This window comes from Trichechus manatus, unplaced genomic scaffold (assembly GCF_000243295.1).
Source record: "Trichechus manatus latirostris isolate Lorelei unplaced genomic scaffold, TriManLat1.0 scaffold00025, whole genome shotgun sequence".
In the NCBI taxonomy this organism is placed as follows: Eukaryota; Metazoa; Chordata; class Mammalia; order Sirenia; family Trichechidae; genus Trichechus; species Trichechus manatus.
Window position 1 is genome coordinate 20,009,092 of NW_004443961.1, and position 17,741 is coordinate 20,026,832.

Sequence of the window (17,741 nt, forward strand, 5' to 3'; positions counted from 1 at the left end):
TATTAGGGAGTAGTGTCCAGGAATTTGGTTTATTGCATCAATATTTAACTTTCACTGTTTAGAATAAATATCAACTTACTATTTAAAGAAATAATATTGCCTATTTCTTCATTCTAATGCTTTGCAGGTATGCAGGGCACTAGTGTTTAGATTTTGGAGTATTGGGAATTAACAGTAAATAAAAAGTGTTTAGGGAAAAAAACCCTTGGTTTTAGTTTTTATTTTATTTTTCCTTTAAGCTACCCTTTTAAATAAAATATGTGATGCTGTTAGATGATTTGCAGAAATCTGACCATTGCAAGTTGTAGCAATGGCAGAGGAAGAGAGAAACTGGAAGCACTTGGGAAACGTATGTTATTACACGCAGTTTTTCATTCAGGTGTATATAAATTAAAATATATGTGTAAATGACAAAAAAAAAATCACACCAAAGGGAGTTATTTTATAATTTAGACATAACAGGTTTTATACCAGTTATAACAGAAAATATGTTTATCGTAAACATTTAATGGACTTAATGTAAAAATAATTAGCACTTATAAAATATGTGTATATAACATTTTATTTTGATGCCCGATTTATAAATCCCAGAATTGCTAATTTGGCTCAGTTATATTCTGTATTATACCAATTACCACCAGTTTAATAGCATAGCAGAGTACACAGGGTTTTTAAAGACCTCTTTTTTTTTTTTTAATGCTTAGAGTCCTGGTGGTGTAGTGGTTAAGAGCTCAGGCTGCTAACCAAAAGGTCAGCAGTTCAAATCCACCAGCTGCTCTGTGGAAACCATGTGGGGCAACTCTACTCTGTCCTGTAGGGTCACCGAGTAGGAATCAGCTTGATAGCAACGGGTTGTTTTTTTTATGCTGCCCATTTTCCTTTCATATGTTTAGGTTGAACCTTTTTTGTCTAATACAATAACTTCATTCAACTAAAGAGGGAAGGAGGATCTCTGGGAAGAAGAGGATTTTAATTTCATGAAAGTGGGAAAAGCATAGGTTATCTCTACATTAGTTTTCCATTAGCGTGTCATTAGTTGGCACAGAGAAGGGAGATACTTGATAATTTTTTGTTTTTTTAAGCTATGTCTATAGGTATTTGAGGGCCACCTAAAGTGTAAAGTCTTAGAAAGTCATTCAAAAAGTTACCATAAGAAAAGAACTAGGAAAGAGTGTTAATGTGGGGACTGTAGAAGACATCTGATAAATGGAACTTATGCTATCAAAACTTATTTGAGACATGCCAAATTCTGTGGGGGTAAGATAGCTTGTTGCTTATGTTATAGAGAACCTAGAAAATTTCACAAGGAAGAGAAAATAAGATCACTATTTTAGGAATCAACTGAAAGTCATACTGGGCAGAATTGTGCCATCTTCATATTACCAAATCTGTGACAGGGCTTTAGTTTGAATTCCATCTTCTGCTTATTATAATCCCCTATCTAACATGCCCATTTGTTTTAAAAAAAAAAAAAAGCAAAGGTAGAGAACGAGCCATACAGTTTATCAAACTGTGTGACAACAAGTAATACGAATTTTAAGAACTGGTTAATTATAATAAAAATTGCAATAATAACAGCTAATAATTATCTTGGGTACTTTTAAAGTACTCTTTAATTTAAATTTATTTAACTCAACTCCTGTTGATGAGGAAGCTGACAGTAAAATTTCCTTCCTTGAAATTTGCTGTCATTCTTTGGCATTTCTAACTCTAACATGATACTCTCACCTAAATTGGATGGTATGGATTTGTCCGTGTATGAGAATGGCAATTGTGCTTCATTATTTTCTCTATCTTTGGGCACAAAAACTGTACATTTTCCTGAGCTTGCACTACTATCCAGCCATATTTCTACTTCAGCATTAGATAATGAGCTCTTCTTTCATTTTTATTTCAAAGAAACCTTATCTGGACTTACTGGCAGCACTACTCTGAATGGACGTTTTTGTTGTACACTTTTTTTTAAGTGATCAGCATTTGATTCTTTTTGACTTATAAATTAATTTTGTTTTTTTTTAATGCCTCTTTTAAATTTTGTCACTAAATACCCAAATGTATGTGTGAAATACAAGAAGTGTAATTAACCTTTCAGTTTCTTCTTGATTTTAAAAACGTATTTCTTATGAAGAATATGGAGTAGTGTGAGTAGTCACACAATATGAAACAATTAGATGAAAAGGCTGATAATAATGGGGAAAAGTGGTATCTGTGCTTATTACACATCCTTCCTAGAAAACACTGTGAAAAGTATGGTTTGCTGTATTTTAGATACTCCATAATTACCATGTGATGTGAGTTGTTATGGTAACTGGGATTTTCCTCCCTCCTATTAAATAACAGAGTAAATGGTTGCTTGAGATGTGATTGAATTGTCAGCTTTCAAGCTAATGTTGTCCTGATGGGAAAGGGAAAAGAGAGAGAACAAGAACGAGGGGAGGGGGGCAGAGAAAAAAGAGTAAATGAGAGAGGGAGATATGTGTTGGGGGTGGGGGTGGGGGTGGGGGAAGAGGGATAGAAAAAAAGAGAGTTTTAAATGTTCAAAATGCACCTCCGAAGAGATGAGTGTGGTTTTACTTTAAAAATATGTCCTCTAGAAGCCCTCCCTTCTGGTCTTTCAGTCACCATTTGTCAGGGGACAGCAATAACAAAAAATTATTTTGTACAAACAAGATTACTATTGGCAGAAAATTGAAGCCTATTATTTCTTATGTATAAACAATAGGACATTGAGAGGCTTGGGGGGGTCTCTAACACTAAGTACAAATGGTTTTTCTTCTGGGAATGTGGAAGGAGAGTGTGTGTGTGAGAGAGAGAGAGAGTATGTGATAGAACCAAATGTAGTGGCTTAGTGTTTGTTTCTGAGTCCATGTAGCAACTGAAGTTAAATATGTTTATTATTTGATAATAATGTGTGTAACTAGGCTGTATGAAAAAGCCTTATTTTATATGATTAGAGTTTTTTAATTAATTGCAGATACTTGGTTTATCTGTCAATGTTTACATTACTGCTAGTTAAGACTCTGATTTCCTCTTCAGTTTTTTCTTTTAAAACTGAACAACCTGTTTTAAAATTTATTTTCACCTGCTACCTACCTTATCCCCTTCTAATTTGACAATCAACGTCACCAAAATTTTTTATTGCTTGACATCCAATATTTAATGAAGGGCTGTTAAAATGAGTATTTTCTTATAAACGGAATGAATCGTATTTGTTAAGATCACCCAAGAAGCAGAAAGCACTACCTAATTTCCTGGTAATGTGTTCTGAACAGTATTAACTAATTAGATGGCCGTGTAGTTTCTTCAGATAAAATATGGATCAGTGAGGAAAACATAATCTACTTTTTCATTCTCTCTTCCAACATTCCTCTATATTTGTGAATTGTGTTTCTATGCAGAATATTTTCTGTTGAGCTAGTATTTCAGGTATACTTAATTAGAACCTATATGAAACGAGTAAAAAAAAAAAAATTTAGTGAATTTCAAAAGAGAAAGTTTATAATACCTGCTTTAAAATTTTGCTTTGTCATTCACTGCATTTTTGTTTGGAATTAAACAGTTCCTGACACGAATGTTGTACACATCCTTTTATATAACTTCAAATAACTGTCATCAACAACGGGTGTTTGAGTTCAGCAGAGTCTGTTAAAAACAAGTTTTTGAATATTTTGTTTCCAGAGTGGTTGGAAAGTTGAACATTATAATTTTCTGTGATTACTTACTTATGCAATATGATTTTTACATGACAAGAATTTGTCTTAAAGTAAATGCTTTACATTTAATTCAGTTAAACTCAGTAGGTACTTAACTGAACATTATATGCAAGACGCTGTTATGAGTATCATGGGAGGGGTTCCAGGATGAACAGGACATGATCTCTGCCCTTAGGATTGTATGAGATTAAGGTCTACACGCAAATAATATAAAAGGGGATCTGTTCATAGAGGGCTGAAAGCACAGAGGAGGGGAAAATTATTTCAGTAAGTAGAAATGAGAGGAAGAAAGGACATTCAAGGTAGAGGGAGCAGTGAATGCAAAGGTCCTGTAGAGTATAGGACAGACTTGGGAATTGGTTTATGTCTTAGTTATCTAATGCTGCTATAACAGAAATACCACAAATGGATGGCTTTAGCAAACAGTTATTTATTTTCTCACAGTTTAGGAGGCTGGAATTGCAAATTCAGGGTGCCAACTCTAGAGGTCTTTCTCTCTCTGCTCTGGACTAAGATCCTTGTCTCTTCTGACCTTTTGCTCCTCGGTGATCTTCATGTAGCTTGACATCTTTCTTCCCCCACCTCTGCTTCTTAGCTTGCTTGTTTTAATCTCTTTTATATCTTAAAAGAGATTGACTCAAGATACACTTTACACTAATCCTGCCTCATTAACATAACAAAGGCAACTCATTCCTAAATGGGATTATAACCACAGGCATAGAGGTTAGGAATTACAACACATATTTTGGGGGGTCACAATTCAATCCATAACAGTTTATAACCCAATTCAGCCAGAATACAGATTAAGTGAAAGAGAGGAGGAGGAAATCAAATGGGAAAAATTGGCTGAGAATCTTGACCAGCAGAGTTCTTACATGAGAACAAATTATTCCTTAGAGCAAATGGTCTACTTTTGATTCTAAAAGACTTTGAACATTGTACGGAAGTGTTTGGATTTTATTCTTTAATGAGCCACCAAAGGTTTTTGAAAAACAGTTCTGGGTTAATGTAATAGCAACAGCATTTAGGATGGGTTAGAACGAGGAAAGATTTTAGGCCATTGGGAGATCAGTTAGGTGGCCGCATAGTAATGTGGGTAGGAAGTAGTCAGGAGTAAACTAGTGAAGCGCTCTGGTGGTGCAATGGTTAAGCACTCAGCTGCAAACAGAAAGGTTGGTGGTTCAAACCCACCAGCAGCTCCAAGGGAGAAAAGACCTGGTGATATGCTCCTGTAAAGATTTCAACCTAGGAAAACTATAAGACAGTTCTGCTCTGTCCAGTAGGGTCACTATGAGTCATAATCAACTTGATGGCACACAACAACAAACCAATGAGGGGACAAAGTAGGGACAAATATAATAAACATTTCACAGGTAAATTTGACATTTTCGTTGAGGGGCAAAGGAAAAGTCCAGGATAAATCAGAATTTCAAATCTGGGTGTCTGGGATATTGATGGGTAATACTGATAGAAACAGGAAAGATGAGAGGCAGAATGGATTTTGAATGTTGATGACAAAGAAGTGTGTACAGAGCGTAATAGAAGGTAGGAGGTGAGAGTTTGAGAAGTACATGTTCTAAAAGCAGTGATTTTCAAACTATGTTTTTAAAATATTTTTATTGAGCTATTATTTACATACAGTAAATTTCTCCCCTTTTAGCGTCTAGTTCTATGAATTTTGACAAGAACGTACATTCACGTAACTACCACCACAATCCAGACATACAATAGTTCTGTCACCCTAAAAAATTCTTCCATGCTCCTTTTCAGTCAACTTCTCTCCCCACCCGGATCTCATGGCAACCACTTCTGTTCCTGTAGTTTAAACTGTGCTTTAAGGAGTCATAGGGACCACCACGTGGAATGAGGGGTATCATTGCTGATGTTAGATGGATCTTGGGTGAAAGCAGAGAATATCAGAAAGATGTTTACCTGTGTTTTATTGACTATGCAAAGGCATTCGGCTGTGTGGATCATAACAAATTATGGATAACATTGTGAAGAATAGGAATTCCAAAACACTTAATTGTATTCATGTGGAACCTGTACATAGACAAAGAGGCAGTCATTTGAACAGAACAAGGGGATACTGCATGGTTTAAAATCAGGAAAGGTGTGCATCAGGGTTGTATCCTTTCACCGTAGTTATTCAATCTGTATGCTGAGCAAATAATCTAAGAAACTGGACTATATGAAGAAGAACGTGGTATCAGAATTGGAGGAAGACTCATTAACAGCCTGCCATATGCAGATGACAAACTTTGCTTGCTGACAGCAAAGAGGACCGGAAGCACTTACTGATGAAGATCAAAGACCACAGCCTTCAGTATGGTTTACACCTCAATATAAAGAAAACAGAAGTCGTCATAACTGGACCAATAAGCAGCATCATGATAAATACAGAAATATTGAAGTTGTAAAGGATTTCATTTTACTTGGATCCACAATCAATGCCCATGGAAGCAGCAGTCAGGAAATCAAATGACACATTACATTGGGCAAATCTGATGCAAAAGACCTCTTTAAAGTGTTAAAAAGCAAAGAAGTCACTTTGAGGACTAAAGTGTGCCTGACCCAAGCCATGGTGTTTTCATTTGCTTCATATGCATGCAAAAACTGAACAATGAGTAAGGCAGACCAAAGAATTGATGCCTTTGAATTATGGTGTTGGCAAAGAATATTGAATATACAATGGACTACCAGAAGAACCAACAAATCTGTCTTGGAAGAAGTACAGCCAGAGTGCTCCTTGCAAGCAAGAATGGCAAGACTTGGTCTCACGTACTTTGGACATGGTATCAGGAGGGACCAGTTCCTGGAGTAGGACATCATGCTTGGTAGAGTAGAAGGTCAGCGAAAAACAGGAAGACCCTCTACAAGATGGATTGACACAGTGTTTGCAACGGTGAGCTGGAGTATGGCAGCGATTGTGAGGATGGTGCAGGACCAGCCAGTGTTTCGTTCTGTTGTACATAGGGTCACTATGAATTGGAACCAACTCGATGGCAGCTAACAATAACAAAGGGACCACCATGGGGTTTGATGATGGTTCAGTCATAGAATTGTCATGTTCCATATAGGAATTCAGGTTCTAGCCAATGTACCTCAAGCACAGCCACCACCCATCTGTCAGCTATGATGCTGAACAGGTTTTAGTAGAGCTTCCAGACTAAGACTATGAAGAAAGACCTGGTGATCTACTTCCAAAAATCAGCCAGTGAAAACCTTAAGGATCACAGCAGACCGATTCCATTTTGCATGGGGTCGCCATGAGTTAGGGGTTGATTCAGCAGCAACTGACAACAACAACTATAAGGACCACCACAGAATAGGGTTGAGTGATCAAGAAGGCTGGACTTCAAGCTCCCAGTCTTTGTCCTTTTTTTAACAAGTTTTACTTCTCTATTTTATGTTTTATATATTGGTGTTTTACCTGGCATTGTATTTGGGATGGGTGGAGGCTGGTGGGGAAAAAAAATCCATAGCTAAATGTTTGAACACCATTATTCTACATTGTTACTGCTACAGCCCTCCTGAGCCACCCTCATCTCTTACCTGCGTTATTGCAGTATCCTCTGAATAGGTCTTTTGGCTTTGACCTTTGCACCCTATAGTCTGTTTTCAATATAGTGGTCAGACTTATCCTCTTACAAGGTTCTTTTCAAAACCTTGTAATGGCTCCCCCTTTCCTAAGAGTAAAAGCAAGTCCTAGAAAAATTATCTAGAAGGTCCTGTATCATTTGGGTCCCTGGTAATTCTCTGACCTTCTTGTCTTCCACTTTCCCCTTTGCTTACTTTGCTGTGGTTACACTGGCCTTCTTTCTGTTCCTAAAACGTGTCAGCCATGTACCACCTTAGGACCTTTGCCTTACTTTGTTTGTTTGTTTTATTTTGTTTTTAAATTGAGGTAAAATTCGCAGAACATAAAATCAACTATTTCAAAGAATACAATTCAGTGGTATTTCGTACCTTCACAGTGTTATATAACCACCATATTTATCTAGTTCCAAAACATTTCTATCATCCCTAAAGGGGACTCCACATGCATTAAGCAGTCACTCCCCGTTCCCTCTTCTGTCTGCCCCTGGCAACCACTAGTTGGCTTTCTGTCTCTATGGATTTACCGATTCTGGATATTTCATATAAATGGAATCATACAATATCTGACCTTTTGTGTCTGGCTTCTTTCACTTAGGTAATGTTTTCAAGGTTCATCTACATTGTAGCACATATCAGAACTTCATTCCTTTTTATGACTGAATAATATTCCATTGTATGGATATACCACAATTTATGTATCCATCCATCCATTGGTGGACATTTGAGTTTTCCATCTTTTGGCTATTGTGAATAATGCTACTATGAACATTTGTGTACAAGAGTTTTTCGACTGCCTGTTTTCAATTCTTTTGAATATAAACGTAGAATCAGACTTGCTGGGACATATGATAATTCTATGTTTAACTTTTTGGGGAGCCACCAAACGGTTTTCCACAGAGGCTGCACCATTTTACTTTCCCACCAGCACTTACCTTGGTTTTCACATCCTCACCTCCTTCAAGTTTTTGCTCAGATTTCACTTTCTCAGTAAGATCTACCCTGATAACCCTATTTAACCATGTAACCTGCTCCTATCTCCAACCATTAGCACCCTTCTCTTCCTTGCCCTGCTTGCTTATTTCCCTACATGTGATCTCTTTTTTAGGTACATACATAATGTTTCATTACACTTACTGTCTCATATACATAGAAACGCTTCCTCTTCCCTAAATCGTAGGACCTGCTCAGCTCAACAGTCCATCAGACAGCTGTCATTGCCAAAGTATGTATACTTACTTACAGGAAAAATAAATTTCAGGCATTCATTAAAACTTGGTGACATCGTGGTTGAGAACCATCTGCTGAATAACCAGGATGCAGTTTCATTATTTGAAATTATTTTGTGGATTTGGGTTTCCTTCAAAGGCATCTCACAAGTATAGCAAATTATACATAATTTTCCATATTTAACAAATGCTAATTGAATGATATTTTTCAAACTAGCAACATTATCCTAAAATATAAGCAACATGAGTGACTGTATGTTGAAATGTAATAGCATCCTAAAATGTGTTTTTTGTTGAAAATGTTGAATTGTAATAGCATCCCAAAATGTGTTTTTGTTGTCTTCTGCTTGTGACACAATTGGAGCATAAGGACATGATTGTTTTCAAGCTGTTTCCCTAAGACTCTGTCATTAAGGGAAAGAGCAAGAGAGTGCATTTTGATGAGATTTATTCATAGCTAACTCCATAGAACACTCAGACGTGGGTATAATCCCATGAAACACGGGGAGTTCAGGCTGGCATCTGTACCCACCTTCAGATGTGCTGTCGGAGCAGCAGGAGAAGAATTAGCTTGAACCGTCAATTCATAACCTGTTTTTAAATAGGTCTCCTGACATAAGTGTCTTCATTTTTAAAAGCTCAATGTTTGATTTCTTCAGCTTTCTTTACATTTTTTTCTATAATCCTTCCCTTTTTTAACTCAAGTTTAAGAAGCAACTGAGACCATTCTCTTTCTAAAAGCATCCAGTGTTGTTTATGCCAATTTGCCAAGGCTCTGGATGTTCTCAGAAGTGCAGTGATGCCCATGGATTACTAGGCAGGAAAAAGTAAAAAATATTTTGAGGTCCTAAAGTAAGAGATAAAAATAAAAGCTTTGTTTGTGATGTTTGAATATTGTTTCTGTTAAACCCAAGGACTCAAAGTAGGGTTTAAAGGTAGTTAATGTATTTTATGAAAAGGGAACAGAATTAATAGGAAGAAAGTTAAAGAAGATTCCCCACATTTTGGAAGCAGACCAGGGTCTAGGACTGATTATGCTTCTTCAGCTGGAAATGCAGCCTAGTTGTAGCTGGCTTCCTGAATAACAAGAGAAGCAGGCATTGGAGGGCCTGTTCCTTACAGGATTTTTTTTTTTTTTTTTTTGACATATTGTTAAATCCCCTCCTTCCATCCAACAGAGCAAGTACTTAATCAGAAAAAGAAGAGACCAGTCTTCATAATGTTTGGAAGTTCATTTCATGGTTAAGTGAGACTGTTTGAGTATCTAGTTTTTAAAACACAGCCCTGGAATGAGAGGTGATAGCAGTCAGAATTAATCTCTTTGTTCTCTTTGTCCCATAGATTCTTCCATCACATCATAATTTGCCTTATAATCTATTTATTTGTGCCCATTTCTGGCTCTCCCACTATCTAGAAAGCTCTCTGCAGACACTGATTGATAAGCCTATATCCTCCCACAGTACCTTGCACCACACTAAGATTGGGATTAAAGAAAATACCAAAGACCTTGGGAACCAACTCTATTCAGAAAGGCTGTTATCTTCCCTATCACAAGGCACTTGGGAAAATTAATTCTTATAATACAATTAGATGCCCTTAAACACTCTGGTTTGTCGTGATTCCAGTGTATTTATGTTTAAATTTGTCTGTCTTTCCTTCTTTTTTTTCGTCTATAGGACACAGACCGCAGTTTTAGTTGTTTGAGTTTAGATGAGCTGAGTTACAGGAAACGTGAAATGTGATGCACTGTGACTGTTTTTCTTGAGTGCTCTTTCTTTAACAGAAGCAGACCTTGGGAAGATTTGTTACAAGATAACCGTATACTAATAGGTAGAAACAGAAATGACTATGAAAACCAGATGTTTTGTCTGGGCCTCTGTTCAGAAACAGGGTTTCAGTGTTGGCATGCATAATTTTTCTCTTGTTTACCCACATTGATTAAAGGACACTTATCTGGTGGCATGCCCATTTACTGGGTGCAGTCCTCATTTGCATGCTCTTACCATGAGAGTTTCTACAGACCATGATATTTCTGTTGGCAGTTTAAGTTTATTACTTCAGAAATTGTCATATTGGAAATACAGGATATGAGCAATATTTATTTGTATTTAAAATTACTGGGGGGAGTTGTTAGACAATACCTAGTTTCCTGACATTAGCAAGAGGCTTTACAGACTTTCCCCCTAATTTTCAAGGACAGATTTTATTACTCATACATCTTAACTTATTATTATTGTAGGGTTTTTATTTGCTTTAATTTAGAAAATTCCAGGCTTATTTTGACTTTATAAGACTCCAAACTCTTTTCCTTTGAAAGTATCCAAAAGATCTTATTTGTGGTTCTGATCCTAGACTGATTTGGTTTGCTTTAGAATCTAAACCACTTAAATAAAGGGAAAGAAAGAATTGATGGTAGAGTTTTAATTTTGGTCTCTTTTAATGCTATATAGTCTAATTTATGTCCTGGTACATTTTCCCACAGGTTCACATTCAGCTCTTGGAGTGGCACCGTGCAGTATTTCTCCCACAGGCCTGGCTTGCATATATGAATCGAGCATATCATGCCATTTTACAGGTGATGAAACCATAGAATGGTTTGCTTTTGCGGACTGTCTCCTTCTTATCTCAGATTTAATGCAACTATTTTTTTTAATATCGAAGCACATGGGAAAATAGCATTACCAAAAATATGATGGTTATTTTCACCCAGAAAAGAATGTGTGAGGCCTACGGGTAGTTGCGCTGAAAATTTACATGCTGATATCTCCCAGATCTGTGTCTTCAGTCCAGAGCTCCCCCCTTGAGCACTGCTCTCCTGTGTCCCACTGCCTTCTGAATGTCTCCACTTGGCTGTTGCATGGCCAGCTTGAGCACGTCTCAAGCTAAGCTCAGCATCATCCCTTGTACCTATGCCTCCTCAAACTGGACTTGTTGGACTTGCTTAACCCTTCTTCTGAATTTTATGTGCTAGCCTTACTAAGGAGTCCTGGTGGCGCATTGGCTAAGCGTTCAGCTGCTAACCAAAAAGTCCACAGTTCGAATCTACCAGCCACTCCTTGGAAACCCTATGGGGCAGTTCTACTCTGCCCTATAGGGTCATTATGAGTCTGAATTGACTCGACAGCAACGGGTTTGATTTATTTTGTTTTAGGCTTACTAAATGCCTTTCTTTTCCCAAACTCAGCATGCCTTCCCTAACCTCTTGGTGTATACACATACTGTTCCCTCTATCTCAGACCATTTCCATTCTCTCTTTGCCCATCTAATTTTCTACTTGTTCTTAAGATTAGTTTACCTGGGAAGGTACCCGTGTCCCTTCACCCCACTCCCCACTGAATCATTCGACCCTCTTATGTGCTTCCTTAGTGCCCAGGCCTCTCCTTTGAAGCTCTTATCACACTGGCGATGTTTCTGGGGCCTCCGGTTGTCTCTCTGTTCCCAGAGGGCAGGAGCCGTGTTTTCTCCTCTTTTGTCTCCTGGAACGTGACAGAGTGTCTAAAACATAATGGATACTCACTAAATACATGCAACATACTCAGTATGACTTCATTTAGTCCAATAACAAGTTATAGTTTGTGATTTTTTAATTTAGAAATAATTTTAATCTGGGAATGTATGAACAGTTAACGATAAAGGAAAACAGCTAGCTCAACCCTTTTCTGTAGCTTAAAATTAATCGTTAAAGATGACCAAAGGGGAAAAAAAATCTGATGATACTTAAGCAATTTATGGCCCAGAGTAAGATTTTCATGGAGTCTCAGGAAGTATGATATTAAATAAAACATCTGTAATATAAAGTGGGGTGGAAGGGTGGGAGTGGTGGGGAGGGTGATTACAAGGTGTGGGGGAATGACTGAGTTTCTAGACACTGGGGTGTTCCAACTGACATTAAAACCTTGCTGCAACATAACTTACTGAGTCTAGAATTTATAAAACTAATACATCTTCAAAGATTCTGATTAATTAGAACTGAGTAGTGGATGAGGAATCTGCATGTCTAACAAGTTGCCAGGTTATTTATTTATTTATTTTTTATTGTGTTTTTAGTGAAAGTTTACACAGCAAGTTAGGTTTTCATTTGACAATTTCCACACAAATTGTTCGGTGACATTAAAAAAAGCAAACCAAACCTGCTGCTGTTGAGTCGATTCTGACTCATAGGCACCCTATAGGACAGAGAAGAACTGCCCCATAGGGTTTCCAAGGAACAACTGGTGGATTCGAACTGCCGACCTTTCGGTTAGCAGCCTAGCTCTTAACCACTGCGCCACAAGGTCTCCTCAGTGACATTAGTTACATTTTTTACAATGTGTCAACATTCTCTTTAACTGTGTTCTGATTGTTCCATTTCAGTACTCTGGTTTCCCTACTTCCTTATCTTCTAATCTTTGCTTTAGAGTAAATGTTGACCTTTCGGTCTTATACAGATGGTTTGTAATATCCTTCATTTTGTGAGGCACTCTGCTATTTCACTAAAAGGTAAATCAGGAGAGAGTTTCGGTTCAAGATTTAAAGAGCGTCTCAGGGCGATAGTCTCAGGGAGTTTTCCGGTCTCAACTGGTCTACTTAACCTGGCCTATTTTAAGAATTTGAGTTTTATTCTACATTTTTCTCCCATTCTGTCTGGGACTATCCATTGTGACCCTGGTCAGAATTGTCTGATAGTAGCTAGGCACTATCTAGTTCTTCTGGTCTCAGGGTAGATGAGGTTGTGGCTCATGTAGGCTGTCAGCCTTGTAGAGTTGTTTCTTCTCTGAGATTTTGGTTACCTTCTTACTGTTTTTCTCCTGACAAGTAGAGACCAATAGTTGTATCTTAGATGGCTGCTCGCAAGCCTTTAAGACCCCAGATACTATTCACTTCACTAGGATGCAGAACATGAACTTTGTTAACTATATTATGCCGGTTGACTGAGTTGTCCCATGAGACTACGATCCTCAGCTCTCAAACATAGAAGACCAATCTGTGTCTGAGGAATATCTTAGTTGTGTCTTCAGTGAATATATGTGCCTACACACACATATTTGTATTTACACATACATATAGATGCTTCTATCTGTTTTCACATAGGCACATCTGTGCCTATGCATATACCTATTCGCCTGTACTATCTATGTGTGATCATACACCTGTTTTTTGGTCTTTGTTGGAGTTATTGCCGTCTTATATATGTCAGATTCTTTAGTACAGGCATCATTTTCTCTTGAGTGCTTCTCAGCAACATCATTCACTTTGGTCATGCTGTGCTCGCTACATGCACATTTGGTGCCACTTTTCCCATCACCAAAAATAACAAGTATCTGCGATCTAACGCGTGTTTTTCCTACCTCCCCTCCTCTCCCTGGTAACCACCAAATGAGCATTGGTCTCTTTATATATACCTATTCTTGTCTCTTATGAGAGAGGGATCATACAGTATTTGTCCTTATGTGCTTGACTTACTTCACTTAGTATTATGCACGCCAGGCCCACTGCCAGGTGATTTTAATTTAGTTAGTCTACCAGCCATACTTTGAGCAACACTGTTTTAGATGTTTCCCCAAACTGCATTGGAATCTGTATTTTAAAGATGTTCTCTTGGAACCATTGCTTCCTTTTGCTCAGCTTACTCCATTTTATCCTCAGCAGCCTCTGGACACAATTGTGTGTTGAATAGATGCGTGTGTGAATGAGTGAGTGACTCATGCTTCTGCATGTTTTCTTAACGTGATTATACACACCAGTTATAATTTTTGTTCAAGAGGAAAGAGCCTGGAAGCTAGAATATACATTTTTCCATACATAGTTTTGCAGTGTTTTCCTTCTGCAAACATTTATGGAGCACTTTCTCCTGGCCAGGCCCTGTGCTGGGTGTGGGGCGATGCAAAGAGGGATTAAACACTCCTTCCTCATATGTCCAGTTGGACAGACTAACATGGCCACTAATAATTCCTGTACAGTATCTTTACTGCTTTAGTAGAGAATATACAAAGTGCTGTGGGGCAGCTGGAGAAGGGAGGAATTGCTCTTCCTCCTGCAGAATGAACTGAGGATTTCATTTAGCTCTTAGCAAAAGGAAGACTAAATTGAATAGGATTATGATATAACTCTTATAGATGACTCTCTGTTGATAAAAAAAAAATCTTCGTGATCGTTTTTCATAAGCTAACATTTATTGGCTAACTAGTGTGTGCCCAACACTTAGTGCATATTATTTCAATTAATCTTTACAGAAAGCCTTTGAAGTGGGTGTTATTAACCCCATCTATAATGAGATTATAGACGGGGAAGCAGGGTTAGCTGGAAAAGCAAAGCAAAGCAAACGGCTCAAAACCCAACAGTCAGTAAATGAAAGAACTTGAGTTTAACCCAGAATTGTCTGTCTGCAGAGCCTCAACCTTTTCCACTGAATCTTGCGTTTTCCCTAACACCATCATTAGCTGTAATAATAAATAATGCAAATTGGTTTAATGTTTTAATGGCAGATCTGTTTATGAAAAGCCAGCTATATATTTTTAGTAAGACCAGTCAATTATTCTGCCTTTCTGTACTTTTGTAGGTGATGCTATAATAAGACTATAATAAGAAGACCTGTACTGTTATCCAAAAGTACATCAATGCATTCTAGGCTATCGCTTTTACTTGAAAGTACATTTGTATATTTTAACTGTTAAACAAGTGTTTTAATGAGTCCACACACTTAAATAAAATTTATGACATCTTAGAAGAATTGGAGTAACTGCCAGACTCTCTGTCTATATCAAGTATTCTTGTTATAGAGGACACTTCTTTATGGGAATTATAATTTCTTCCATCTAGAGCTAGGCATAATTTGTAGCAGTAAACTAAGGACCAGGCAGTGTTTTGTTCTGTCGTATGTAGGGTAGTTATGAGTCAGAACCAACTCGATGTCACCTAACATCAACAACAAAAAAAAAACTGAAGGATTATTTGGAGGAGCCATTTTTTATTCTATTAAGCCTAGAGAGCATGCTAAAAAGTACATTCTACATTACTTCTTGGAGTCCCTGAGTGGTGCAAATGGTTAAGTGCTCAACTACTAGCCAGAAGGTTGGCTGTTAGAACCCACCAGAGACACCTTGGGAGACAGACCTGGCAATCTGCTTCTGAAAGGTCACAGCCTTGAAAATCCTATGGAGCAGTTCTGCTCTGAACACCTGAGGTTGCCGTGATTCAGAAGCAACTCAATGGCAACTAACAACAACACCTTACTTCCTAAAGCTTGATTATGAGGTGAATCATTTTTAGATCTGAACAAGATTAGTGGCTTCTGCCTAGGCATTTGCGTCTAGCATTGTCAATTTTCTCACAAAAACTTGAGATTTTGAATTATAAGCATATCAATGTGGTTGACATGGGAGGTATTTGGGTTTCTTCCCATTATGATGAAAAATGCAGATGTGGGCTGATTGCCAGCTCAGAGACCATTTTGGAAAGGAGTTCTCTACCACCATTTTTACCTTGTTGCCCTTGTGGGATGCTGAAGAGGTTAAGGTCACCAGCCTTTGTGTGAAGAGCCCTAAGGGCTTGTGAATATGACCTCAAACAGGAGAGAGATGTAAAAGCAGGTTAACTGCAGATACTTATTTCCTGAGTTGATCAGCTAGCTGCAAAATAATCTGAAATCAAAGTCAAGGTCAGAAACCATGACCCCAGTAAATAACTCTCTGACCATTTGTAAGGTTTTTTGTTTTTTCTTAAAAAAATGTTTAATTTTTGATTTGGAGCTAGGTGAAATTGCTCACTATAATAAGCAAGCTCTTGGTTATATAGACTGGAGATACAAAGTAATAGGGATAGATAGATTAATAATTGGAATCTACAGGCAATCTAAAAATCTAAGTTCAGGTCATCTTTCAGCCAGTTCTCTATCAATGAGTGTTTCCCCCCTTAACCATAGCTGTTAACCAGAAGCAGAGAAGACCGAGTTGAGTGCCACTGGATCTCTCTATTACCAATAGGCTAAGAATTGGAAGGCAAAGTGAGTCTGAATAAATAGCCTAAAGTGGACTGGGTGGAAGGGATTAGAGAGACATTCCAGAAGAGGGGATTAAAAGGAACAGAGACTCTGAGAAAGCAAACAATAAGAAGTTTACTTGGTCACAATAGAATGGTTGTACCGGTTTATGGCTACTAGCTTTCCTGTGTTTTATTTCTAAGCAGATTTTAGCTTTTTAATTTCCTGTTCCTTGTCTTTTTTCTGAAAGCATTATGGGAAATAAATATTTTAGGAGTAATAAAGAGGTAATTTAAGAAACATAACTAGCAGAGACAGGCAATAAAAATTATTTTCTATTTTATCTATCCTCCTGGGAGGCCAATATCGATATTAAATATTATAGCAATATCAACATGATGACAGTTTTGTCACCTCTAATTCCTTGCTCTAAGAGACAGAGAGGAGAGTGAAAGTACCAGGATTCTATCTTTGAAAATCTGGAGGCAGGGATGGATATGTTGAAGTAAACAGACTATGAAGGATATGAATAGAGTACTCGTCATCTGAACTAGTGAGCCCCAGGGCATTGCATGCCAGAACCAAACCCCAAAACCAACGCCGTTGCCGTCAAGTCTGTTCTGACTTATAGTGTCTCTGTAGGACAGAGTAGAACTGCCCCTTAGGGTTTCCAAAGAGCAGCTGATGGATTCAGACCACTGGCCTTTTGGTTAGCAGCTGAGTTCTTAACCTCTGCAGTACCAGGGCTAATACAAAGACTCCGTGGACTAATTAAACATTCTTTGCCTGCAGTGAGCTCATAGGCTAGTAACTGAGAGTATATGAGAGAAATACAAGGACATGTAACTTTAGATATTACATTTTGGGAACTTTGTACTCCATGAGGTTATACAGACTAAAAATATGAATAAATTCAAGAAGAGGTTAGATATATTCATGAAAGATTGTTTCGCAAGAAATTAAGGGGAGTTGGGGGCTTTGGTTAATAACCTAATAATAGTAGCTACTATTTTGTTATGAGGTACCATATTAAACACTTTACCACATTTTTAAATATGATCCTCTAATAACATGAGACAGTTACATTTTATAATGAGGAAGCTAAAGCTTAGAAAGGTGAAGTAACTTGCCCAAATTTGCACACCCAATAAGTGGAAATGTCGTTAGACAAAGGTAGTCCGACACTTGAGCACACATCCTTAACCCTTCAAGCTGCATTACTTTCCTCTCTATTCCACAGAACAT

General features: G+C 37.7%; 1 protein-coding gene across 1 annotated transcript in view; it reads left to right on the plus strand.

The window, feature by feature from the left end:
• The window catches only part of FOCAD (focadhesin), a 303,131-nt gene that overhangs the window by 194,992 nt on the left and 90,398 nt on the right, over positions 1-17,741 (plus strand). Inside the window, exon 20 of the mRNA XM_012554721.2 lies at positions 11,022-11,114. Within this exon, the coding sequence (XP_012410175.2) occupies positions 11,022-11,114 (93 nt within the window). The remainder of the gene's footprint in view (positions 1-11,021; positions 11,115-17,741) is intronic.